The sequence below is a fragment of the Phocoena sinus genome, chromosome 3 (genome assembly GCF_008692025.1).
Source record: "Phocoena sinus isolate mPhoSin1 chromosome 3, mPhoSin1.pri, whole genome shotgun sequence".
Taxonomy (NCBI): domain Eukaryota; kingdom Metazoa; phylum Chordata; class Mammalia; order Artiodactyla; family Phocoenidae; genus Phocoena; species Phocoena sinus.
This window is the reverse complement of record NC_045765.1, coordinates 52507388-52534116: the sequence shown is the minus strand read 5'-3', so window position 1 is coordinate 52534116 and position 26729 is coordinate 52507388. Positions and strand designations below refer to the sequence as shown.

The 26729-nt window shown below is 41.6% G+C and overlaps 1 protein-coding gene across 10 annotated transcripts in view; it reads left to right on the top strand.

Moving 5' to 3' along the window:
- ARHGAP26 (Rho GTPase activating protein 26) overlaps window positions 1-26729 on the top strand; it is a 519366-nt gene that overhangs the window by 175740 nt on the left and 316897 nt on the right. For all 10 annotated transcript variants that reach the window (XR_004349277.1, XR_004349278.1, XR_004349276.1 and 7 more), the window contains one exon: window positions 850-928. Coding sequence is in view for 6 of the 10 variants with exons in the window: in XM_032627452.1 (XP_032483343.1) it covers window positions 850-928 (79 nt within the window). In the remaining 4 variants the exon portion in view is untranslated. The remainder of the gene's footprint in view (window positions 1-849; window positions 929-26729) is intronic.

Here is a 26729-nt window from a genome sequence, read left to right as displayed (position 1 = left end):
GGGACCCATCTGTGGACCCTAACTCAAGAACTCCTGCATTAATGAGCAAAGAGGGCTTGTAGCCCCTTCTCCCAAGTTCATATTTATGGCACACACCTCTTCTTGTGTGACATGTGTAAGGGGTACGCAACAAACACCATTTGATATTGTGTGCATGCTTTCTGAAAGGTTTGTGCTCAATTTGAAAGAACAAGCAGATTTCAAGGAGAGAGTGAAAAGAGCTAATGCATGTGAAGACCTTAGCATCTGCCATGGTAAAGATTCACTTAAAAATGCTGTATACATTTAGTATAATCATAATTATAACACCCATTACCCCCATAAGGCTTTTTCATGTCAAAAGCAGTTTAGAATCATTGGACTAGATATTAAACCAGGATCCCTCCAGCGTGGATGTTCCCCCTCTTTTTATTGAGTCCAGTAATTCTCTTCACTTAAGAACGTGTTTATTGTACTCCTACTGGGAGTAAAGTACCCTAGTAAGCATTTTGGAGAAGAGGAATGAATATGATCTCAAACGCCGAAGGGAATCAGTTGACTCCTCTGTGTCCCTTACCTGTATGTAGAGTCCTGTCTTCTGTGTTTCCTCCCATCTCCCTGAGGGAGGTGGGCTTATTGAGAGGGATTTGGGGGTGATAGCTTTGCTTTCTGAGGCTGGAAGGTGGCTCTGAAGAGCTGAGGGGCGCTCTCTCTCTCTGTGCCGTCAACCCCAGCAGGCTCTCACTCGTCAACCCCAGCAGGCTCTAACCCATTTACTCGGTCACTTAGATGTCTCTTTAAGGCTCACCTTCATCAGGATCTCTCTACCTGTGGCGCTGGGTTCACATCTGTGTCCTCATTTCTCCGCAGGCCTGGAGTTATCACCATGCAGGCATTGTCTGAAGAGGACCGGAGGCTCTGGATGGAAGCCATGGATGGAAGGGAACCTGTAAGTAACAATTCAGGGAAGTAGAGCAAGAATAAAGGTCCCGAGTTGTTTGTTGTTTCCTTAGTGCAGTGATTTTTACCGTTGCTCTAAATAAAGCCTTGGGCTCTTGAGACCAATGTACCAGAGGGACTTTTTTTTTTTAATTCCTGGACTGATGTTTGTGGATATTGACACCGCTTCTGTGTAGATGCAACTCCTAAGCTTTGGCCTCTCAGTCTAAGGCATGGGTCCTGCACGACACCACACCAGAGACCCCCACCCCCCCACCCCCCCACCCCCCGCCCTTCACCGAGGCAATTGTAGCACCCTGAGGACTCTTAGAGGAAGCACAGTCCAGTCTGGCTTACTGAATACCTATCGATGCCTCCACAAAGTGCAGCGCAAAGCGTTACCTCAGATCCATTTTAACAGGTTTGATGATGATAAAAGTATATACAGATGGTGCAGAACCTTTACTCATTGCCCTCTGGTTCAGCCTCCCATTGCCGTAGTTGGCTCACATCCCATTATAAGCAGTGGGATTACCCGGGCCCACGAAAGGAGTTAAGCCTAGTAATGTGATCCATGCTCCCATTTCAGAGATGCTAGTCTTTGCTGGGTGATGTAATCTTGTGGTTTTTGTGCATCTTGTGACATGAGAAACGCACGGAAAAACCTTGGGGGAAGTTCCTAGAGTCACAGTAGTCATCTTAATTTGCGGCCAAGGATCTCAACCCCAGTATTCAGCATATCTCAAGGTTACAGAAGTTGTAAGAGTACGGTCTAACCATGTCCTATCAGTAAAAGATAAAAAGAACCCACATTGTCAGAGGGCTAGTAATTGGACCAATAATGGTCACTTATGAAGGCACTGTCAAAAGGGGGAAGTGTGTGCAAGGGACATGAGGCATGCATAGCCTCTATTGACTGTAGAACTCTGTGCATCAAGTGGGGTGTCCAGTATAGATGATTCCAGTTCATTTGTGTGTCTCTTTCTTAGCCTACCCTGGTTAGGTGGTCTGTATCGATTCATGTCATTTTCTACTCAGGTATTTTGTATCCAAACATGGAACTCAATACAGGCAACTAAGCATAAGCAAATAACTAGTGTTTGTATAACATTTAATAATACAGAGCAAGATTTAAAGAACTATTTAAAGATTTAGGTGCAGTTTGCTAAACTCTAGTTAATTAAACATTATTTAATCTTAATTCTTCTGCTGGGCTAAAATACAGGATACCCCTGATTTTCCCCGAATACTTTGTTACTGATAACTTTTGATAGCTCTCTCAAAAGCAGATACACATTTCTACCTTCGGGGCTTTGTGGGCACAATAGCTGCTTGATGTCATAGGCCTTTGGAAGCAGTTTCCTAAGTAGTCCTTCATGTCTTTGCTGTTGTCACCTACCGTTAGTTGTGTGTAAGGCACAGATTTGGCACATGACTTCTCGTAACCCATTTACTCCTCTTAGTGCCTTACAAAGTAAGTGTTATGATTCCATTTCACGGATGAGGAAACCGAAACTTAGAAGAGGTTAAATAACTTGCCCCAAGTTACACAGATTGTAAGTGGCTATATTACTAGGGTACAGGCTATGTCGCTGTAACAGAGGGACTTGAAAGTGCAGTGGCTTAAATAAGATAGAGGTTTATTTCTGTCTCAGAGTTCAGAAGTGAGCAGTCTGTGCCTAACAGGGTCATTGTGCTGAGACAGGCTGGGGACCTGGGGCCCTTTGCTGCAGTGCTTGCACCTGGACACACCTCTCCTCGAGCAACAAAATACAAAGAAACTATAAGGGACTGAAAATAACTGGGTGCATGCGCAGTTAGAGCAAATTCTGGACAAAAGATAAAAAGAGGCCAAAAACCTCACAGCCACTTTTGAAGAACCCAGAGCAAAAGCAGGGGGTCGGGAGCAAAAGCCCGGTACTGCGCATGCCCCCTGCACACAACACCACCTAAGGGGTGGGCAAACCACCTAAGCTACCCCTCCAGCCTGACCCCTGGACACACCCCTACCCTCACCCCATATAAGGAGCAATCTCGACACCCCTCAGGGACCTGTTACTTGTTCTCACTCCCCCTCACCTGCTGCAGCAGTGGACCCAATAAAGCCTTGCCTGAATTTCTTGTCTGGCCTCTAGTCAATTTCTATTGATTGGGGAAGGCCAAGAACCCTGGTTGGTATCAGTGCCATCCTCAACCCATGGCTTTCCATGTTCCATTCATTTCCATTTTCCAGGCAGATAATGGAGATGAGAGCATCTGGGAACCAGAAGATGCACACCTCACTTCTGTGGGCCCCCCAATAATTACATGGCCACATATATCTACCAAGGAGGATGGGAAAAGTAGGCAGAACATAGGCAGCCATGGGCCCAGCCAGTGCCCAGGGGATCTTATCACTTCAAGGAGGAAGAACAGAAACTGTGGGGTGGCTCACAGTTTCCACCACAGTGGCAAAGCTAGAATTAGAACCCATATCTAGCCCTAAATGTCTTTGGTTTTCATCTTTAATAGAGGTAAAATGTCAAATTGCCTTCTAAGAGTCCTCGCTCAGTACATTTTTACCGTACTTTCTCTGACTCTCTTGAATGTTTCTTCAACTCATAGGGGAGGAAATACCCAGGAAGAAAAATCCTGTCAGGGCATACTATTCTTCGTATGAGTGAAAAACCCACTTTTGTGTGTGTGTGTATGTGTGTGTGTGTGTGTGTGTGTGTGTGTGTGTGTGTGTGTGTGTGTTCCCTCCGATAAGCTGGAGTTCTAAAACTGCTCCACTCACTGCGTTTTAAGCCTCCCCACCTCCCTCTCCCACCACTTGATATTTGCTTTCTGTCTGCATATGCTTGGTTTTCTTACTAAGCACCTTAGTTTTCCCGTAGATTAACATCTGGCCTCTGCAGATGGAAAGTGTGCTGTTGAGAGAGACATCTCCTTGCTCCAGAATGTGCACATTAAAACAAGTTTAAGCACAAATAATTGTTTTCTAAACATAATATAAATTTATTTCCTCTCAGCAACATAGAGTTTGCATTGAAAACCACACCTCCGTGTGCTTTTAAGTTTCCTAAAGACAGAGAAATACAGAAATGTGATGACAGTATTATTGGCAGGAATATTAGGCCTGATTTTGTCTCCCATTGCTGAGAGCCTCTAGGGAGCGTTACCGGCGATATATACCCAGTAGACAATGAGCAGCTCCGGCTTTAATCACCATCTCCCTAATTAGTTAATGCTGTCCCCTTGGGAGTTTTGGCTTTGGTAAGGGAGCAGAAACCTCTTTCTCTAGCTGATCTTAGAGTATTTCCCTTACTTCAGGGAGATGTTAATGGCAGCACCTATCTTTTGTTTTTATACTTACAGCTCGGTTGTTCTGTGATTGATTATTAAGTGTTGGGTATTTTATTTCCTTTTTTTTGGAACCGTTGGTAGTCTTGGTTTCCACCCTTTTTGTTCTTGCATTGTTCAATAACACCTCAGGATGGTTGGTTGGGAAAAAAACCCGTAAATGAACCCCAAATCAGTTGATTTTACAATGTTTTAGTTAATTGTTAAATAAATTACAGTTTTTAGCACCCAGTGGCATTCTAGTCTAAAGAAAAGTCAAATGTCTTTCTATTATTGATGGATATGTAATGGAGGAAGAAATTAGAGTTGTGTTTCTATAATGAGCATTATGGTTTTGATCCATGTGATGAATTTGAATTCAAATGAAGGAAACCCAATTCAAATTTGTCTGAGAAAAAGCTGGAGTCATTGGCTTACATAACTGAAAAATATTGGGGTATAGTAGTTCTGGCCCATCTGAATCCAGTGGCTTCCATAATATTTGGAGTTGGTTTCTTCTTTTGTATTGGCTTCATTTCCAAGAGGTTCTTTCTATGTAGTGGTGATATGCTTCCTAACTGTTCCAGGCTTACATCTTATTATCAAGAACAGGAGCCAGGAAACTTTTTCTGTAATGGGCCAGATAGTAAGTAGTTTAAGCTTTGGGGGCTGCATAGACACTATGGCAGGTATTCAGCTTTGCTCTTGTAGCTCAAAAGCAACCATAGACAATATGTAAATGAATGAGTGTGGCTGCATTTCAATAAAACTTTATTTATAAAAACCGGTAGAAGGCCAAATTTCAGTCATGGCCTGATATCCCTGGTCTCTAAGTATAGTAGAAAGAGAGCTTTGCCTAATAATTACAAAGAAGTCCCATATTTGAATTTTAGTGGGCTAAATACTTGGACTAGAGGATGGGATAGGTGAATTGACCAGAGGTGACTCACCCGCCCACTGCACTAGAACTGTATAAACGGTGGAGGAAGGTTGGCTTCCCCTGAGGAGAAATCAAAGTATTGTTATGTGAGGAAGGGCAGTAGACATGAGGTAGACAAAAATGACACAGTTTCTCCCAACTCTGGTATCTATACTCCATTAAATTTTCAGTTCAGAGAGCTTGTTCTTTGATACTTGGCCAGGAGTGAAAACCACAAGTTTACCCTGAACATCATACTTCATGGTGAAAGACTAGATGCTTTCTCCCTAAGAATGGGAACCAGGCAAAGATGTCCACTCTTACCACTCTTATTCAGCATGGTACTTGAAGTCCTAGCTAGTGCAGTAGGGTAAGAAAAGAAAAAAGGCCTACAGATGTTGAAATGATTCTGCTGGATTTTCTTCACTTTCTACTAAATCTGGGTTGACAAGCTATAGAGTCACCATTCCAGCCACATAAGCTTTCATTTTAATATTCTGTGGGCACTGTCTCAGGCTTGAGAATAGACTTTCCATATTTAATGGGACACAGAACCTTAGTTCAAGCTGCATAAACACTGCAACCAGGAGAAATTTTAGAGACAGCAAATTTCCTTTCTCTTGGCTCCTTATAACTGAAGTTCTCTCCTTTTTTTTCTCTTTGTATATTGCTCATAGCATGTTCACTAAATTAAACAAGCAGATTAGAATCAGTACCAGTCTACTGTCATTACCAACATGTATACACCCAACCTGATGTATTTATTATTCTCTCTCCCCCATACGGAAAGATGACTCAGCATGTCATTGGGACTAATAGGGTAACCTGGAGTCTCAGAACCTGGACCACTCTAATCTTTAAACTGTGTTCCCACATATTCCCGTAGCTGTGATTAGTGGCGTGTGTCTGGAAGTGCTTCTCTCACCTCCTTATTTTAGAGGTATTAGTCTTCCTTCACACCCAAAGATTCTTTAGTAAAATTAAATATTTCTCCACTTTGAGCCAGTACTTGAATCTCTTTTGACATCCAGAAAGTTAGAAAGTTGGCAGATGCCAGAATTATGTGGAATTAAATTAAGAGGGAAGAAACTAGCATCAAAGATTGTGTGTAAATACATATATTCGTTTGAAGCTATGAAATTGCCACTTTTATAAGTCAAAAATGGCCAGATATCGGCGAATTCATACGGCTCAACCTCCTAACTGTGCAGCAGAATGAAGCCCACAGCCAGGCCAGTATCACGCCCTTATTTATATAAGCGGGAACACTACCTAAAAAGGCCAGTCAGTGGTTGATCTTGGGTCAGTTATCCAGGTCTCCTAGCTCCCAGCTCTGTGCTCCTTTTACTACAACCTATGCACTGCTGAATTATTAGGAAGTCTTAGCTGAATGGCATCTACCCATCCTTTTTAAGTGGAACTCCTCTGTTGTGGCTTCTGCTATGGAAGAAGGGAAAAACGGGGAGACTAAGGAAAAACCACTACTCTAGCAAATGGACAAGACAGCATGGCTTCCTACTGCTCACGTCCATTTTAAAGAAATCTTCCATTTTAGTCCTTGTGGACTTTGAGACTGAACAAAGTGTGCCCTTCTCTCAACCTTTCTCTGCTAAGCCCAAGTTCCAGTCCATGAGTTCTTAAAGAACTCATAGAATAAATGGGCAGTTGCATTGCATCTTACAGTCTGCACCTGATATCCAAAAGAGTGAGCTGTTTTTTAAAGGAAAAAATAAGATTGATGACTGTTCAGATGAGATCCCGTGGTCAGAGGCAGAATGTCATGGTGGTTAAGAATGTGGGCTCAGGCAGGCTGGCTTTAAATTCCTATTCACCACTAAAATAGCTCTCTAACCCTGGAAAATGACCTGGTCCCTCTGAGCTTGTTTCTTTGCCTACAAAATGGTGATGACAATAGTATCTTTCTATAAGATTGTTTTGTAAGGACCAACCTATAGGTAAAGTGCTTAGCACAAGGCCTCTACATGGTGAAGTGCTCTTTAAAAGTTAGTTCTTACTATTATCTTCTTGGAGAGCAGGGGCAGGGATACCTGGATTCTCTTTCTAGCTTCGTTTCTAAATTACTTGGCTCATTTAAGCACAGAGTTTACTTACCCACCTTGCCCGGGCTCGCCAGAGTGCAGGGCAGGAACTGCTTTCACTAGCATGGAAAATGTAATTTCATTTAGCAGTCAGTCTGAACTTTCAGGCTATGAGTTGGACAAGCATGAAGTCATCTTTAGCCTCATTTGCTGCGATGTGGCACAGGCCTGGTAATTTGTAATCCCAGTTGTATGCCAGGCTCAGCTTATCACTCTACTGCTGATGCTTACATTTTCCTTTCTTAGTAAAATAAGCAATCAAAGGCGTATGGATGGTTAGGAAGGTGTGGGTGGAATTGCTAAGCTCCTGTGTGGTGATGCAGGTCTCACTTCTTTCTGAGTAGAAGGGTGGTTTGGAAGGATACTTCCGCCCGTTTTGTGAAAGCTCTCTTTGTAATGTCACATAGAGTGAACTGATGAAGCGTGTGAAAGCAAGGTTCCTAATTTACTTTCCATTTCCCCACCTCCCACCCCCACTCAGCCCCAAGCTGCTGGGAAATTGGATTATACCTCCATGTTACTTGTTTGTGTTTCTTTTTCTCTTACTGAGTTAAGAAGCCGGTTGCAAGCTTCATCTTTGAATCATGTGTGTGTTTTTATATAGGTAGAATTCATAACAGTACATATAAAAGAAATTTAGTAATATTCACATCTTTCCTTGTTCCCTTTGGTTAGATGTCCTTTAGAAGAACAGTTTCTCATGAAAATCAGAGAATAGTTAATTGAGGAGCCTGAGCTACAAGTTAGGAGAAAAGAAGAGGAGGTTAGGTGAAATTGTTTTGTGATGGAGAGTTGATGAAACTCTTCTAAGAAATGGAAATGTTGATGGCCAGAAGATTTTGGCTTGAACCTTACACTTTAATAACACACTGGTGGTGCTTCCTCAGGTCCTAAACATTCTTCTTTTAGCATTTAGCAAACATTTATAGATTGTCCACCAATTACCTTGATGAACAATGAGGATACCAAGATGAGGAAGGGCCACATTAATAGAAATTTCATTTGTTTGCTGCAGTTTCCCCATTGCCGAGCACAGCAGCTGGCCCAGCATAAGCACTCAGCAAATACTTGTTGAAAAACTAGAGTCAAAACTAAGGGAAGGGGTTGAGGATGACTGAGGTTATTTTCCTTCGCAAACCATGTTGCTTCCGTTACTTGAGACTGTGTGGGTAGATTGGAAGTTATTTGAATTCCTTGATTGTATAGTTCATTTAGATACATATCCACTTACTTGTACCAGAATTTAGCTGAGTGACCATTAATCTTTTTTTGTGCCATGGATGCATCTGGCAATCAGGTAAAGCCTCTAGATCCTTTCTCAGAGTAATTTTTTTTTTTTTTTTTTTGTGGTACACGGGCCTCTTACTGTTGTGGCCTCTCCCGTTGCGGAGCACAGGCTCTGGACGCGCAGGCTCAGCGGCCACGGCTTGCGGGCCTAGCCGCTTGTGGCATGTGGGATCTTCCCGGACCGGGGCACGAACCCCTGTCCCCTGCATCGGCAGGCGGACTCTCAACCACTGCGCCACCAGGGAAGCCCTCTCAGAGTAATTTTTTAAATGTATAAAACATATGGCTTACAAAGGAAAAAATATATAGAAATATAATTATCAAAATATTAAAACCAATTGTGATATAATAAATATATACTTCTTTATTACCACAGTAAATAATAAGATATGAGGGCAGTCTGACAACTTCTATAAATAATATTTCAAGTTACCTGCAGCAACAGTAACACATGAAATATCTGTGATTTCTACTGGGGACAAAGTTGCAGATACTGCTAACACTAATGTGGTTGTTTCCCACGTTCATATTTGAAGGAAATGCTAAATTTCAGTTAGAGGCTAATGTAAATAAAGGTTTATTTTCTTCCCCCTGCCATTGAAGTTCATGGACCCTTGTATGCTGTCTATGGGCCCCATTTCTCCATTTTTTTGCAAAGATGTTTTAGAGACTTTCTTCCTGACTTCCAAGCCTTTGTCCCAGCTTATACTTGTACATCAGTTAGTGCGATTATTTGATTAATATCGGTCCTCTTGCTTGGATAGCCATCTTCCAGAGGACAAGACCATTGTCACTTTTTTTTTTTTAAAGGTTTTTGTATCTTTTATACATAGTGTCTGGCACAGAGTAAGTGTTTAGTATCCACTTGTCAGATAATCAGATGAATGAACCTAAGGAAAATGAAAGTATTGGCTTGCTGTGATGCGTTCTAAACTGAAGCTGTTTCTTGGTGATTCCCCACCTACCTTTATCGACCTGCACAGATCCACTGTTTAATATTCTCACTTCTTTGTTCACTTTTTGGGTCTACATAGAACATAAAGGCCCTTTTGCTTGTCTTTAGCATTTTCTGCAAGCCTCAGATCACTGTCAGCTTCATCTCCACACTGCTGCCTTTCTAGGCTTGAGCCCCTGTTATAACATGTCCTCCTTTACTCTCCTGTCATTATTTTTGTCTTTGTTATTTTAGTTTAATCTCAGAGGGTGTAGGATTCATTGTGAGAAGGACTTCTGAATTGTTTGAATTTTTCACAGTCAGCATGTGCTAATTTTGTTAGTAAATAAAAGTAATAATGGAGAGGGTCCCTGTGAGTCACGTTTATTCTTTCAGTCATCTCTCATTCTTCCTTTGTCACTGGCATTAGTTACTTGGGTTGTGGAACCTTTCATTCCTAGCCACATTTAACTCTAGAGAAGTCCCTCTCTAGAGTTAAACGTGTAGTGTGTGTCCCTCTAGAATTTTCTCTGAGTATTTATTCCTGTACTTGTACATCTAGAAATAAATTCTTCTGTTTTGTAAAATTTTTGAGTTAGTATAGATTTAACATGGATTAGTAGACAGTCTTTGACATTTAGGTTGTTTTCAGGTTTTTATTACAAACAATGGTGTAATGAAATCCTCGTTATGTACTTTACCATCTACCTGTTTTTTTTTTTTTTTTTTTTTGGTGATACACGGGCCTCTCACTGTTGTGGCCTCTCCCGTTGCGGAGCCCAGGCTCTGGATGCGCAGGCTCAGCGGCCATGGCTCACAGGCCCAGCCGCTCCGCAGCATGTGGGATCTTCCCGGACCAGGGCATGAACCCATGTCCCCTGCATCGGCAGGTGGACTCTCAACCACTGCGCCACCAGGGAAGCCCCTTTCCTCCATTTTTGTGGCCTAGGTTAACTACTGCTTGACCTTCTCTGAAGAGGTTGGCATAGGCGAGGCTCTAACTCTGAAGGTTTCTGTCGCCAGTTAGTTTTTCATTTGTGTCAGAATTAAGGCCAAATTAAAAGTTCCCTATTTTGTTCCCTCTATCTGCAGGATGATGTTTTTGCAAGTCAAGAATTTATCAGAGGCTGTACGTATGTGTGTGTGTGTGTGTGTGTTTGTGTGTTAGCTTGTTTTTTTTAACTTTTCATTTTAACATTGTTTCAGACTTATAAAAATGTCACAGAAATAGTACAAAGAATTCCAGAGTACCCTTTACACAGGTATCCCAAATGTTACATCTTTCATAACCACAGTATAATTATCAAACCAGGAAATTAACGTTGATGCAATGTTATTATCTGTTTCACAGATCTCAAATTTTGCCAGTTGGCCCACTAAAATATTTTTTTCTAATCCAGGTTTCCACCATGTCACATCTCCTTAGTTTCGTTTAACCTGGAACAGTTTAGAGGTTTGGCTTTTTAAAGGAACATTACCATCAGCAGGCGTCCAGAGGTATGGTCTTAATAGACATTCCGTAGTGGGACCCCCTGCATCTCACAGCAGCACCAATTACTCTTGGCCTTCTTTCAGATATCATGGCAGGGATTCATGGGAGTGGACATTATGGTTGGAGTAGTTTCCATTTTTTTTTCTTCTGCAGGAAAGGCAGTCAATAAAAGAGAGGTTTCTTTTTGAATGACTTTGTTCATTTGAAGAATGATTGAAGTGTTCTTAGGTCTATTTCTGCAGCCTTCTCTTATACCCTAAAAGCCAGAAAGTGGTCATATTTCCTAGTGATTTAAGTCAAGGGTGGTATTTTTTAGAAATATATGGACGGAAGAAGGATTTGGAGGCATTTTGAATATTAGGAGGTCTGCGAGTTAGGTTGTGGTGAGGTGTGGAACAAGGTAAGCATTTTTTGTGAGATTATCTTTGGGTTTGCTGAATCGGGCTCCAGTGTGGTCAAGTTAGGAAGGCTCATGATACCATTGTGACTGCATTCTTTATAGGTGTGTTCCCCAAAATCCTGGTCCACCATCCTGGAAGAAAACACCAGAACAAGTAAACAAATCCGAAAAGTAAAGCCATCTTTCTAATATGGTTTTAAACATCTTTCCTTTTGGTCATTGGGAAAATAGCACAGACGTGTGGTCTAATGGTTACAGCCAAAGGCCGAGCAGAAGGAGAGTGGCCCTGGCCAGGCCCTGGCCAGCTGCCATGGCTCCCGCGTGCTGTGTGGTCTTGACCAAATGCCCAGAAAAGCAAGCTTCCCCCCATCTTCACTTCTATTTTTAAAGGCAAAAAGAGAAGGGGGTGAGGGGAGCCAGAAGCTGAGCTAAGGTTCCTCAGATTAGAAACATGCCCTCTTATAATTAATCATTGCTAATTAGTTTTGCTTTTACCATAAATCTTAAGAGAGCTTTACTTCCGCCAGACTAAGGAAATCATCAACATTGTTGGCGTAAACGGACGTGGATTTTTTAGTTTTGTCTTTTTATTTGTGGGGAGGGGATGCTTAGTGTTGAAATATGTTGGAGTACTTTTTAACTTTCCCTCTTGGAACTACTTTGCAGAAATGAATGCCATATTTCTCTTAGTGGTTGTTGGCTCTGCCAGACATCTGGATGGATTATGATACCTGGCTTTGGCACTTTCTCCACCTAGTTCATACCTGTGTGTGTTGTCATCTCAGGAGGATGTTGACTTACTTATGGCAGAGAGCGATTATAGTCTTTCTGTCTTTAATATTATTTACCTATAGTGCTTAGTGGTTGGAGTGCATAATAAACACTCATGACTCATTGAATTAACTGGGGGGCAGTGAGTTGAGCTGGGTTCTGTTATGTACTCTACAGTTGAATTCATTTGTTGAATGTCTTGGGTTCTGGTCACTCTTGGGCCCCTCTAAATAGAAATCCTTGAAGGCAAGGATCTTGGTGTTCTTGTTCTTCCCTATATCTCTAGTACTAGAATAGCCCCAGGCCAAATATCGCTGAGCATATTGATTGAGAATCCATGTCAAATAAATATTTTTTGAATGAATGAATGAATGAATGAAGAAAAGAATACCCAGGAGTGTGTTCCTCTTTTTAGCCACAGGCTTTGAATTTAACTACATTTACTTCCGCGCTGCTCAGGAGTTCTTCTCCATTTCTTAGTGATTGTTGGTATGTGGCAGAAGTCAGTGTCCTGAATCAGAGAAAGTCTCAGGTTAGAAGGCTTATTAGAGACCAAAGATCTGGAATTGGTTGAGAAGTTTGTAATATTCTAACTGTTGTATACTGTCTGTAGCACTAACAAAGTTAGGATTCATATGTGTATCTATCTATCTATATACAGATAGATAGATAACACACACATATGTATATATAATATTAGTATACCCATGTACTTGTGTATGTATTGTGTGTGTGTGTGTGTGTGTGTGTGTGTGTGTGTGTATCCATATCCATCCTTGCTGCTGGCATTCCTTTAATTTATGCAAAATGCATAATTATGCTCAGAGCTATGTTTTTTAGTGGTCAGGTTGCCATGCTGAAGGAGAACCTGTGACCACTAGCATCCTTGTGGCCACGCTGAAGAAGCTAAGAGTGATAGGTTAGGGCTGACCTTAGCCTTCCATTTCCTGAGATGATTACTTTGGCCCTTTATTTATAACATAAAAAATATATACCCTAAGCAAAAGTGTGTGCGTGTGTGTGTATATACACATGCACATGCGTGCATGTACACACATACCTGCAATGATAAGGTACAATAGAGAAGTTGGCAATAGTCATTTATTGTAATTCCACAAATGGGTTTCACTGTGTATGCAAGTGGATTCCTATTGTCCTAGTTCACTTTACTGGTAGGAGGAAAAGTGTTAAATTCATGGGTTTTGGAGTCGGCCAATCTGAATTTGAATCCTGATTCTCCCATGGACCCTTGAACAACTTACCTAACATCTCTGAACCTCAGTTTACCCAGCTGTAAACTGGGGAGGGTAATAGTACTTATGAGACTCGAGGAGATAGCATACTGTTTCACATCAATTCTATAAAAATTAGCTGTCCACTTAAAAGTGAATTCCAGAGACTTTTAGATTTTATATATGCCTGCACATAGATTACGTCATTGTCTAGAGACTTGCAAGATCCATCCTGACTGTAGACTGACTGCCTTTTGGGTTAGTTATAGTCAGTGGAACTATAATGATTTATAAAAACCTAAGTATGATGTGCTTACATTTATTTATTTTTTGGAGCAGAGTTTGGAATAGGATATAAAGCAAGAAAGCAAAAATAGTAATACTAAAAAGCAAACAAACACAAAACCTTGGGGCTAAAAATGTGATTCTCAAGTTGTCAGGCCAGTTTTGTTCATTTATGTCAACATGGCAACAGTACATTAAGCAAGCACGGAAATGTCCTGAGGTTTAATTTCCAGATACCATTGAAGTATCTTGGCAGACAGAATGATGGGGCTACTTAGGGTGTACTACTGTCCAGTCTTTTTGGCAAAGGGCTCAGAGGCCTAGTGATTAATACTTCCCTCCGTGTGAGCGGACTCAGGACCAGAGCCGTTATCACTCTCGCCATAAACGGAATGTGCGCTGTTTCTTTGGGTAGGTGTGTTAGTCAGTATTCTTACTGGGTTGAAGACTGTTCAGTAGATTGTTCTAAACTCCATCCACCGTGTAGTTGACTTGGTCTGTGTACTCATCACAATCCACAGAGGATTGGTACAAGCAGAGGAATTAGACACAGAAGACAAGTTTGAAGTGTGAGGAGGTAGCTAGAACTTGAGTCACTTCCACTGATGCGGTGAACAGGGATGCTAACTCTGGGATCTGAGGGTGGACTAGAGGAGGGGTGTGACAGTAATGTCTGTGAATCCTCTGAAGTGGCATGCAAGATGTCTGTATGTGAGGTGCTAAGGAAAAACGCTCATAGCGTTTCTTAGTTTGTCAGGGGGCACTGTGGTCCACTGCCACCTGGTCATTTCACGTGGACCTGGTTGTTTCATGAGGATAAATATTTGGGGGAGGGCTCTCTCTCTTTTTTCTTTTTGTTGCTGTTTTTTTTGGCTGCACCGCACGGCTTGTGGGATCTTAGTTCCTTGACCAGGGATTGAACCTGGGCCCATGGCAGTGGAAGTGCTTAGTGTTAACTACTGGACCGCCAGGGAAGTCCCAGCTCTCTCTTCTTAATACCCAGTGAAGGAATGGCATATTGTTTGGTCTGGGTCCATGAAGGAGACTTTGGAAGGCTTTACTGCTAAGTGCATTTGTCTACTGTCTGCTTGCATTTTGAGCTTGCCCAGAGATAAAATATAACCACATTTCTATTATAGATGAGTTATACAAAGGGCGAACTTTGAAGAGTGAGTGAGTGTGTGTTTGTGTGTGAGAGAAACAAAGAGGGAGGGAGGGTGACAGGCAGAGAACCGGAGGCAGAGGGAGAGAGGGTACACACATGCACTGGGGGGTAGTTTTCAGTCACACCATTGGGCTTCTGTGTTAGGTTGATACCAATATTTACCTCATTTTGGTCAGTGCTTGCATTTTCCTTATTGTGGCTGCCACAATTAACAATTATACTCAGGCTAGTGGTGTGATTTTTTTTTTTTTTTTTTTTTTTTAATTTTTGAATAGCTTGAAAAAGTTTTGCTTGCCAGAAAAGTAGAATCACCATTGCATTTTCTTTTTCCTGAACAACTCTATTCCTTTCAGTTTCTATTCCCAGTTCAAACAAGAAATCCTTAAGGTGATTCTTTTTTTCTGCATGTTATTTCTTACTTGGTTGCATTGTTCTTTTCAAAGTGTTGTGTTTCTGGCATTGACACCCAGTCTGAATTATTGACCAAGGAAGTCAACTTCATGATTGTAAGGTCTGCGAATCTGCCCTTGTTTTAGTTCAACTTATCCTAGGCCTTTTATGATAGAGATCCCATTGGCACTTGGCAGTTACTGTACTTGCTTGTGTGTTTTTATTAAGATGGTAGCAGCCAGATGGCACGGAGAGGAGGATGTAGCTTTTAACACCTTGCCCCAGCCAGTGCACTGAAATTGTGCTGTGGTGTAACTTGATAAACTGAGCACCCCGTACCACCCAGGATGTCCCTCCCCACTGTCACTCTCCTTCATTGACACATGAGAGGACGTAAGCTGCTCTTCAACATTTTGAGCTTCTGGAGTTCACGTCACTGAACATGTATTGGGTATAAAGTATGTACAGTCACTGTGTAGGCATTGAGAGAATTAATTAACAAGCCAACAGATTAGACACCTGCCCTTGTAGACACCTGCCATAAATAGTTCCCTTTTCCCATCTCTTGTCATACCTTTTTCCAGTCCTGTGCACTACAGTGGCTAGTTGTTTTAAACTTCACAACTTTTTTTGTTTTTAAAACCTCCACGCGAGAGAGTCTCTGTGCACCAAATGTTTATGGATGTGGTGTTTCATAGCTTCAGAGCCTCATTTCCCATAAGTTGGGAGCTTTTGCCAGCCTATTTCAAGCACCTGCTGGTTTCACCACCTCCATCCTCTCTTAACTGGCTGGCCCTTCAAGTCCTGACCCTGGGGGACACTGTCTGTGTCCTGCTGGTTCAGTATTTCAGGACTTGCCAAAATTGAGGCAGCCTGTCTTATATGGACAGGACTGTCCTTTAATTCTTTTTATTTTTTGTGAGGTGGGACTTATGATGGAGTACCAGTTGACAAGAGACCAGCCAAAAGAGTTTTGCTGTAAGGTGCTGTGACTAGGTATTCCCTCTGCCTGAAGGTGAGCTTCAACTGTCCACCTGGGATGGGGCTACAGAGCTGTCTCAGTTTGGTATAAGAGATTCCTGCAGAACCTTCGGACCACTGAGGGGCATGTTTCCACCTATCCTTTTACACATGGTACAAGGCCAGCAAGTGTCTTTTAAACAAAGGGGCTTTTACAAGGGATTTGCGAACACTACATGTTCTAGTTCTGCAGCCCATCTCTGGGAAAGGCCATCTAGACTTTGGGGTGGTTATTACAGACTACCAGACAGTAGTCAAGATCTGTTAATTGCACTCTTCCTGGGAAGTAGAAGAATGTTAAGCCCCATAAATGGGATTTTTTTCTGAAGACTTATTATAATGTTCACCAATTTAGAGCTCAGATCAGGCTATGCATTTTTTCCTCTGCTCCTGATGTCAGAGTCCCTACATCCACCTTCTTGGCTTCTGGTAGAGTCCCTTTGTTCGTATAATTGAAAATTCACAAGGTTACCTCTCCTCTGTGTTATAATGTGTTTTCTAACAAGTTGATGAATTACCCTCTATGCAACCTCAGCCCTTCTGGAGTCATTCATTTGGGCCTGTTTTCTCTCCAGGTCTCTTTTCTTTCTGTCCTAAACACACTCAGCTTCCTTATTAGTTCAGCCTACCAGCTTCCCTTTGGGATCTCTGTATCCTCCCTCTTAGGAACTTGTCAGGTCTTCCTGCCTAGATCAGTAACTTTTTCCAATAGCACAGTATCTGGGACATAGTCCACTCAGGATAGATTGAGAAAGTGCTTGAAACTTGACTAGTATCCAACGGTGATAGGACATCAGCTCAGTTGTGTTTCAGGTGTTTTGATGCCCACCCTGTGTGCTCATGGGGACACTGAAGTATCCGTCTTAGGCTTTTTGGTTTTTTATTCTTTGTTTAGGAACATGCAATTTACCAGTTTACTGATATATTTGATACAGGGCTAATTCCTATATAGCTGAAATGACATCAGTTCAGAGGCAAACTGTCAGTTTAATAATCACTTTCGGCGAGCAAGAAGGAAACATTTTATTAAATATAAACAAGGATTATGAGATGCATTCCAATTTCAGGAAAAAAAATTGTCTAGAATTGAGGAAATATGGTCTATATATAAACTCCTAGTGACGTACTGGGATCGGCCTGGAGGAAAATTATGTAGACAGGAGGTATTGGAACAGGGGAGGGAGATGAGAGACTGTTTTAAAAATCCAGTGGATACTGTGGACTATGTGAAAAATGAATATATCCAAATAAGAAGTTTTGGCATAATATTAACAGGCGTTTATGGATCCTCTGCAAACGCCCAGGTTCAAATCTCCAGCATCACACGTTGTAGAATAGCATGTCCTCGTTTGACCCTGTGGGGGAAGCTGTCCAAGGAATAACTGAAGTACTGAAGAAGACATCTTGCAGTGTTTTGTGGTAGGAACCTTGTTTAGGTTAGTAACGCTAAACACTCTGTAGGCCTCTAAAAGGGAGAGTGGAAGTAGACAATGACCGGTTCCAGATGTTAGTGTCCTCGAAGCCTGTCTCTCTGGCCAGGACATGTCTCAGGCTGTCCCCGTGCACCATGCAGCATACCCAGAGTGAGTCCTTGTAAAGCTTGCTGCTTCCTTGGCTTGGCTCACTCGGAATGCCAGAATCCTGGCGTTGGCAAGGAGTGGAATCCAGCCAGCCCAGTTATTTGTTTAGAACAGTCTCTGGAGGGCTTCTTGTACTTATTACTGTAGAAGACAACTGAGGATTAGTTGGGAATGCTTAAACCCACACTACATAATGAAGCTAGGCACGGCTTTAGGCATAATTATGCGGGTAGGAGTATTTGTGTTTTCATTATGTGAGTCCCTGAAGTTAGGAGCTTACCTATGGAAGCAGAGGTTATGATTCATTGAAAACATTAACTGATGACAGACCAGTAATAAAATTAGTCACAGCTTAACCCATTGTCCTCCTCCCTTCATACTTTTGTTTGTTGTGAGACATCTTGTCTGTGTCCTGGTCTCACTCTGAATGGCAGATAAATATTCAAAAGCAGGGCACAGGGAAATTGTAAATCTCACAAAAGCTGCAGGATTTTATGAAGTCCACGGAAGTGGTATTGAGTCATACTGAGTGGTATTGAGACCTTTTTGAGTCTTGTGCCTGGTCATAGACAAAGGAGGACCTGGGGATGTTAGACCAGTTAGCAGCTGATGAGGAGAAAACACCTGAGGATGGTAACTTGCTGGACACTTGAAATGAGAATGATTTGAATCAAAGAATTAAGAATGGACCTTGGGAAAATTGATGAGGCTCTTAAATGCAATGTTGACCATATTTTTTATTGTGCAGTTAAAGTTGAACTTAAAGACTATCTTACGGCATTATCAGAGCATCTTCTCTGAAAAGTTTTACTTCTCATCAACAGTCTGTTAAGATTTCGTGCACAGGTGAAATAAGTTAAATCTTGGCGCTTACCTGGTGGTGCAGTGATTAAGAATCCGCCTGCTAATGCAGGGCACATGGGTTCAAGCCCTGGTCTGGGAAGATCCCGGAGCTGCTCCCGCGGAGCAGCTAAGCCCGTGAGCCACAACTACTGAGGCCTGTGTGCCTAGAGCCTGTGCTCTGCAACAAGAGAAGCCACTGCAATGAGAGGCCCGTGCACCACAGCGAAGAGTAGCCCAAGCTCGTCACAACTAGAGAAAGCCCACGCACAGCAACAAAGACCCAACACAACCAAAAATAAAATAAATAAAAAGTAAAAAAATAAAATAAAATACAACTTTGTCATGAATGTAAAAGCTAATGAATCTGGGATTTTCTAAAAACTTCTTTAAAAAAAGTTAAATCTTATATAAAGGAAGCTTATTTTGATTATTTGTTATTTCATTTTTCTAGATAAAGTCCTGATCAACCCCCTCACCCCCACCTAAGACCCCCATTTGATCATAAAATGTTGGTCCCCATGTTAGGGATATTCACCTTGTGGCTTTGATTTTGTAACAATTATCCTGTGATAACGAGGCCCTCCTTCTGATATATGCACACAATGCACTCAGACAGGCAGGTCCTCCTCACTAACAAGGGTCTCTTTTCTGGTTTGATCTAGATTTCTGTGCTGCCCTGTTCTTATTCCCTGCTGCCCTGTATTGGGAAGTATCTTCTTTTATTGCAGCGCACCCTGCTTTTTATAGGAAGCCCTTCAGCACTCTTACGTGACAACTCAGAGTTCAGCTTGAAGTGCGGAGAATTTAGCAATTGAACTGCTTAGGAGACTTGTGCTTATCTAAACACAGCAAAACCCTCTCTCTCTCTCTGTCTGTCTTCTCCCCACAATAATTCCTCCCACTTTCACACATTATCTTGTCATTCGCACATGCTCAGGTTTCCAATGTGGAAAAGTACTTGAACTGCGACATAAGCTCCACACAGCTTTTCTAGAGAGATTTTTATTTCATAGTGTTTCAGTTCAGAATGACTTGCAACTTTAACATGGCATGAGTACATTTGAAATAAGAGGGGAATATATGGAAGGGCCCTTCTCTCTCTGTTTGTTTTAAAACATGAATCAGTAGTGATAAATTCAAAGGATAGATATGAGAATTTGAACAGAGGCCCCCAAACATGTACAGTCATTTTTCATTCAGGGAACATTTTTTAGGCTTTAAGTTGTGTATTTAGATATCTATCTTCCCTCCCCCCAACCCCTAATTTGACATCCAGATTGTGTTTTAAATAAGTTTTAGGATTGTGTTGACTCAGCTTTTACACAAAGACGAGCTGTGTAGACTGCCTAAATATTTAGTTAACTATGATATTGAAAAGCCTCTGAGGTGCTCTTACACCAGTGCTAAAAATAAATGCGGCAATCATATGTTGAATATATTTACAACGAGAAGTATTGCAGACTTTTGTTCCGCAACCTTCTTTAAATATTGTGACCCGAGACACAGGTACACTAGCATGCAGGAAAAGATGAGTATCGTTTGAAAGTAAAGTAATAGAGAAAAATGTGCACGTTTGTTTTTAGTTCACTTTTCACTTTTCTTGTGTAATAAGGAATGATTCATCTCACAGAATGTCAGAGCTGGAGGAGACCCTAACAGTCAGCTTGAACATTTCCCTCGTTTGTAGAAGAAAGGCCAAGAAGGAGAATGAATTCCATGCTGAATCCTGCAAGTACTTAGTGGCAGAGCCAGGACTAGACCCCAGGGCTGCTGACTCCTAATTTTATGTGCTTTTCATTATGCTGTGCTCTTACATGGACATTTGTAGGAATGGTATAGTGAGAGCTCATCTGTTTATTCCTTTTGTCATTATTTGGCAGACTGGATACCTGCTTCACCCAGTATATTAATTTTCTGTTGCTTTGTGACAAATCACCACAAACTGGGCTTAAAACAACTCCCATTTATCAGCTCATAGTTCTGAAGCCCAGAAATCCAGCATGGTGTGGCTGGGTTCTCTGCTCCAGCTGAAATCAAAGTGACGGCTGGCTGTGTTCTCCTGTGGATTCAGGGTCCTCTTCCAAACTCAGCCCTGGGATGGGCGGAATTCAGTTTCTTGTGTTTGTAGGACTTGAGTCCACAATCCCCACATTGCCGTCAGCCGGGCCCCACTCGAGCATCCAGAGGCAGCATCTCATTCCTCATCACGTGGCGTCTTCCATTTTAAAGACATCAGCAGCATGTGGAATCCTTCCTATACTTTGACTCTCTCTTTTTCTTTTGCTACCAGCCTGAGAATACTCTCTGCTTTTAAGGGACTCGTGATTAGATTAAGCCCATCCAGATCATCTCTGTGTCTTAAGTTCAGCTGACTTGGGACTTTAATTGGGAAAACTCCGTCACAGTTGTACCTAGACTAGTGTTTGAACAACCACAGGACCAAAGTCTTGGGGGAGCCGTCTTTAGAATTCTGCCTACCATATCTGCTTGATCTGGTGGCCCCACTTTGGACAAACCCTGGCATCTGTGACACTTTTATGAACCTTGAAATAGAGGCAACTATATGGGGTTGATCTATCCTTGTATTCCAAGGGCCTAGTGTTGGAAATAGCCTTTAGGCAGCAATAACTGTCACAAAATCTGTGCATTTGATTGCATAGAAGAGGCAGTGTAATGCATGGCCCAACGGTCATAGCTGAAGTTGTTTCCAATAAGGAAGCTGGGACAACCTGAGTGAGAGTGACTTTTGGTAGTAGAGGAAGAAGAAAGAAGTTGGATGGTAAAAGCCCAGTGATCTTGGTTCAAACGCCTCTGTTCTCCCTGTGGATGACAGCACTAAAGAGTAATGAATACTGAGCCCAAGTCAACAAGAAAAAGTTAAGCTCTGTATCCTCAGTTTCAGAAAAGAAAATCTGTGATCTAATGTGAAAGAAATTCCTGTCAAAAAATGGTCTAACGTTTTGGTACCTAAAAAGGCTAAGCTTAATGAGAAAAGTAGTCCACTTTTCGTGGCACCCCAGTAGCTTCCTGCTCACTTAAAATAAAACCCAAACTCCTGGTATGGCCAGAAAGGCCAGCTTCATTGGTCATCTTTCTGTTCCCAAGCCCACCAATCTCTTTCCCTCCTCAGGACCTTTACGCAAACCATTCTGCCAATCAGCTTTCACGTTTTTGTTTTTTTACATAGCTCACTCTTTCATCATATCTCAGCCTAAATTGCAGTTAGTTTCCTAACTGCCCTATTTATAGCATTACCATCTTGCCTCTTCCTAACCTCTGGTACCTTCTGTCCCATCACCCTGTGTATCTTTGGTACACTCTACTCCATTTGCTTGTTTATGATTTGTTTCCCACCTTTAGGATGACACTCCTTGAATTAGACCGTCTCTCACTCACCTTTGTCTCCCCAGTGTCTAGATCAGGGCCCAGCACGTGGTTGACACTCAGTCACTATTTGTTGAATGTTAAAGACGTCCCGAGACATTAAATGTTCCTTTGTCATAAAGGGAAATCATGGCGTTAACAGGAGTAGCACTGTTAGTTTTAGGCAATTTCAGCCTGTCACTGGACCTATTGGTATTCCTGATGACCAGTTTGGCAATAGGGATAAAAATGGCTTGATGACTAGCCTGAGGTCATACAGTTAATCAGAGGAAGAGCTAAGATTAACCTCCCCAACGCTTGATATTTTCCGTCCTCCCACAAGGAACTGGTCTGTGTTGAAAATACTCAACTTTTAGAGGTCTTGCCTTTCTTAAAATTCCATTACTGATAGTCTTCTAATGTCCGTTCTGAACACTGTTTCAGTTCACCCTCCTTACTCTGTTCATATTTTTTCTGCTTGTAGATTCTCTTCCAGATTTGTTGTTTTCATCTTCAATGTCTATTAAAAATGATGACAGATTCACCTCCCGGTGGAAATTACACATCTTTTGAGCTCTGGCCAATGTTCCTAACCCTCAGCGCTCCTGGCTTTGTTAAAAATATCATTTACCCTTTAAGATATAGCTTTGTGGTTGGTATCGGGACTGAATTAATGAGTAACTTCATATTGTTCAAGCAAAGCAGGAGAGATGCAGGTGGCGGAAAAGTACATGGAAATTATTTCCCAAATAAAACTTTCCTGTGCTTATCTTCTACAGATGATGCCAGATATTTCTTTCTCTACTGAGGCTTCTTTCATTTAGGCACCTCCACATGAATTTTACCCTGACAAACTTGAAACTGCTTTCAGTTTTTTGTTTGTTTTGCTTTTTTGCATTCTTTAACCCCCCCTCACCTCTCCCCTCTGGAGTTTTCTTGAGTAAACAGGAATGTACTATTTGGGTGGGGTTGCTTTTGGCTGTTGCCTATGTAGAAGAATGGTGGGGGGGAAGAATAGGAAAAGCCAAGACCCTTTTTGCCAAGTTTCGAGATCATTTGCATTGTTGGGCAGTGATATGATGACTTACATTTGGTATCTTTATAGTCTTAATATATTCCCAGTTTAGGGGCTGCCAGCCAGAAGATCTGCGAGAATTTTCCTTGTTTGACTAACAAGACTGAATGGTGACAAGTCTTTCTTCCTCTTTCTTTTCTTTTTTTTAAATCTCTGGTTGATAAATATCGCTATTTATGTGCGAAGCATTGCTTCTACTTGAGTGGTAAGAGAAGCTGCATGAACCCCAAAACAAACAAGCCAGATGAACTGAGGGTAGAATAGAGTCGGCACAACCTTTTACGTAACTACAGAGAATGCTTCATTAACCTTTAATGTCTGAATATCTTGGAAACATAAATTAGGGGCAAAATAACTTAAACGTCAGAAGGATTCCACATAGTCAAACATTATAAAGGGATCACCTGTCTATTTTACTAGAATGTCTACAATATCCATTACAGATGATCTAATAATTAACAAGGGGGAAACCTGAAAGCTGAAGGGTTCCAAGCCCTTAATGAGCAAAAAGCAATCAGAAGTCAAGATAAACAAAGTTAAATTATAATGATTTTTTAAATGGACAAAAAGATCAATGAGAAATCAAGATAAAACAAATCTGAAGTTACAGTGTTTTCATTGGACTCACTATGTCTAGTTTTAATCTTTTAACTGACAGCAATTAGAAATGCTAGATGATTTGCTTCTATATAGGTTGCCTAGCAGTTGAAGTAAGACATGATATTAAAATATAACCCTTTCCATTTAAGGATATAACAGTTATGCTGAAGAGATGAAGACATACAAAAGGTGACAAGTATAAAATGTAAATAGGCCTAATGCAGTTTTCCAAACTTCAGTTTTTCTCTACATCCTTCTTCATTTTTGTCACATTCCCAGAACACTTGTCCTATTGTATTTGATTCGTTTCACCTTCTTTACTTAACAAAACTTCCTTTTAAAAAAGAAACAGGACTTCCTTGGTGGCACAGTGGTTAAGAATCCGCCTGCCAATGCAGGGGACACAGGTTTGAGCCCTGGTCCGGGAAGATCCCACATGCTGCGGAGCAACTAAGCCTGTGTGCCACAACTACTGAACCTGTGCTCTAGAGCCCGAGAGCCACAATTACTGAGCCTGCATGCCACAACTACTGAAGCCCGCGTGCCTAGAGCCCGGGCTCCACAACAAGAGAAGCCACCACGAGGAGAAGCCCGTGCACCGCAATGAAGAGTAGCCCCAGCTCGCCACAACTAGAGAAAGCACAGCAACGAAGACCCAACACAGCCAAAAATAAATAAATTTATTTTAAAAATATATATATATATTTCTCACTAGGTGAACTAGTATCACTTCCTATATAAGGGAACCCTAAAATTAAATAAAATGGAGACAAACCTATATAGTTAAATTTTAACTAGATACATTTACTTGCTGAAACCTCTTAGTTTATGCCCAGCTTTTCTCTCTGTTAAAAAAAAAAAAAGAGTGTTAGCAACTGTTAAATGTTAAAGACATGCCAGTACCAGGTGGAGACTTCTTTTAGATGTACACAAAGCTTAAGAAAGAATAGCAAGGGAATATCTTTCTTACGTTGTAACACAAGTGCTTTTCAAGGATGCACCCCCTGGGCCAAATGAAATCTTGTCTTGCACAGGAGCATAGGTGCCACATGTGGGGATGCAGGCTGAGTGTAGGATACTGCTGAGATCCAGCCATGGTGATTTCGTCGGTTTTATGTGCACTTGGGAGTAGAGGCAAGCTTTTGAAAACCATCCAATGTAAATAGGAGGAGCATGGTGATTTAAAGGGCTTGTAAAAATTTGTAGTTTAGTTTAATCTTTAGTAGACAGTTTTAATATAAGACTTTTATTTTATTTTCTCTCCCAGTCCTTTTCCCCTTACATTTTAGACAGTTTGGTTTCTGTTTTTAGTGATTTGCTTTTCAACATACAGAATGGCAATGGTTCTGTATGGCTGGGCTGGTGTAGAAAAGAGTCCAGAAGGGAGTCAAATATTGACACACACTTGCCTTTCTCTCTTGGAGGACTCAGAACCAAGTGGAGTCACAAATAAGAAAGCTATTCCAATGGCATTCACAGCATACCATAGGAGAGGGTGTGTGTACGTACGTACACAGGCAGCTCTCAGGTATCTGTGTGTAGATGACTTCTGGCCTTCTTAGAATTCTGGGACTGATGTCCCCTTGCTCCCCAGCAGCATTCAGATTTGTATTGGTCTTTTAATATTTCAGAGTACTTTCGACATACCTGATCTCTTTTTATCTGCATGCTTTCTGTTGGCATGTGAAGTGTAATTAAGAAGATAAATAATCTGTAAAAGTATGTGTAAATATTTGACCTCCCAATTGTAAACAGAAGTAACTTGGATTATCTTCAACTCTGCTTCCTTCTATTAGTGTAGATAATAGTGTTGATTGTAGGCACATTGACTTTTTAAAACTCTTTAGTTTAATAGCCATATGGCTATTAAAAGCCTTAATTTTTTTTTTTTTTCATAGCCTCGGTCTGATAATCCCAGGGCTGGAAAAATTTATTCCAAGTCCATAATTGAGAAGAAGAAAAGGCATATATACAGGAAGATAACCCGTCAATGAGTTATCTTTTAAAATGGAAGTCATCTATGTTTTCATCAGTAGGGCAATAAATACGTAAACTGTGGTATGACAACTCTTTGAACGTTTATACTGCTCTTAAAACCATAAATAATGAATGCAGAAAAGTGCTTACTCAATAAGTAATATGAGAGTTTGTTATGATTACAACTGTGTAAATTGACACACACACACACACACACACGTACAAAAACACAGAGAAGATATGAGAAAATAAAACAGCTGCTGTCAGGGTGGTGGCTTTTTAAAAAAATTATTCTTCTTGGGACTTCCCTGGTGGCGCAGTGGTTAAGAATCCACTTGCCAATGAAGGGGACGCGGTTTGAGCCCTGGTCTGGGAAGATCCCACATGCCGTGGAGCAACTAAGCCTGTGCGCCACAGCTACTGAGCTTGTGCTCTAGAGCCCGTGAGCCACAACTACTGAGCCCGTGTGCCACAACTACTGAAGTCCGTGCACCTAGAGCCCATGCTCCGCAACAAGAGAAGCCACCGCAATGAGAAGCCCGCACACCACAACAAAGAGTAGCCCCTGCTCACTGCAACTAGAGAAGGCCTGCACACAGCAACGAAGACCCAACACAGCCAAAAATAAATTAAAAAAATTAAAAACCAAACAAAAATTCTTCTTCTTCTTCTTTTTTTTTTTTTGTTAAGATGTTGGGGGTAGGAGTTTATTAATTAATTTAATTTTGCTGTGTTGGGTCTTCGTTTCAGTGCAAGGGCTTTCTCTAGTTGTGGCAAGCGGGGCCACTCTTCATTGCGGTGCTCAGGCCTCTCACTATCGCGGCCTCTCTTGTTGCGGAGCACAGGCTCCAGATGCGCAGGCTCAGTAGTTGTGGCCCACGGGCCTTGCTCCGTGGCATGTGGGATCCTCCCAGACCAGGGCTCAAACCCGTGTCCCCTGCATTAGCAGGCAGATTCTCAACCACTGTGCCACCAGGGAAGCCCAAAATATTCTTCTTCTTAATGTTCTTTTAGTGCTATAATATTTTGTCTGGAATAAAATTCAGGAGAAGGAAAAA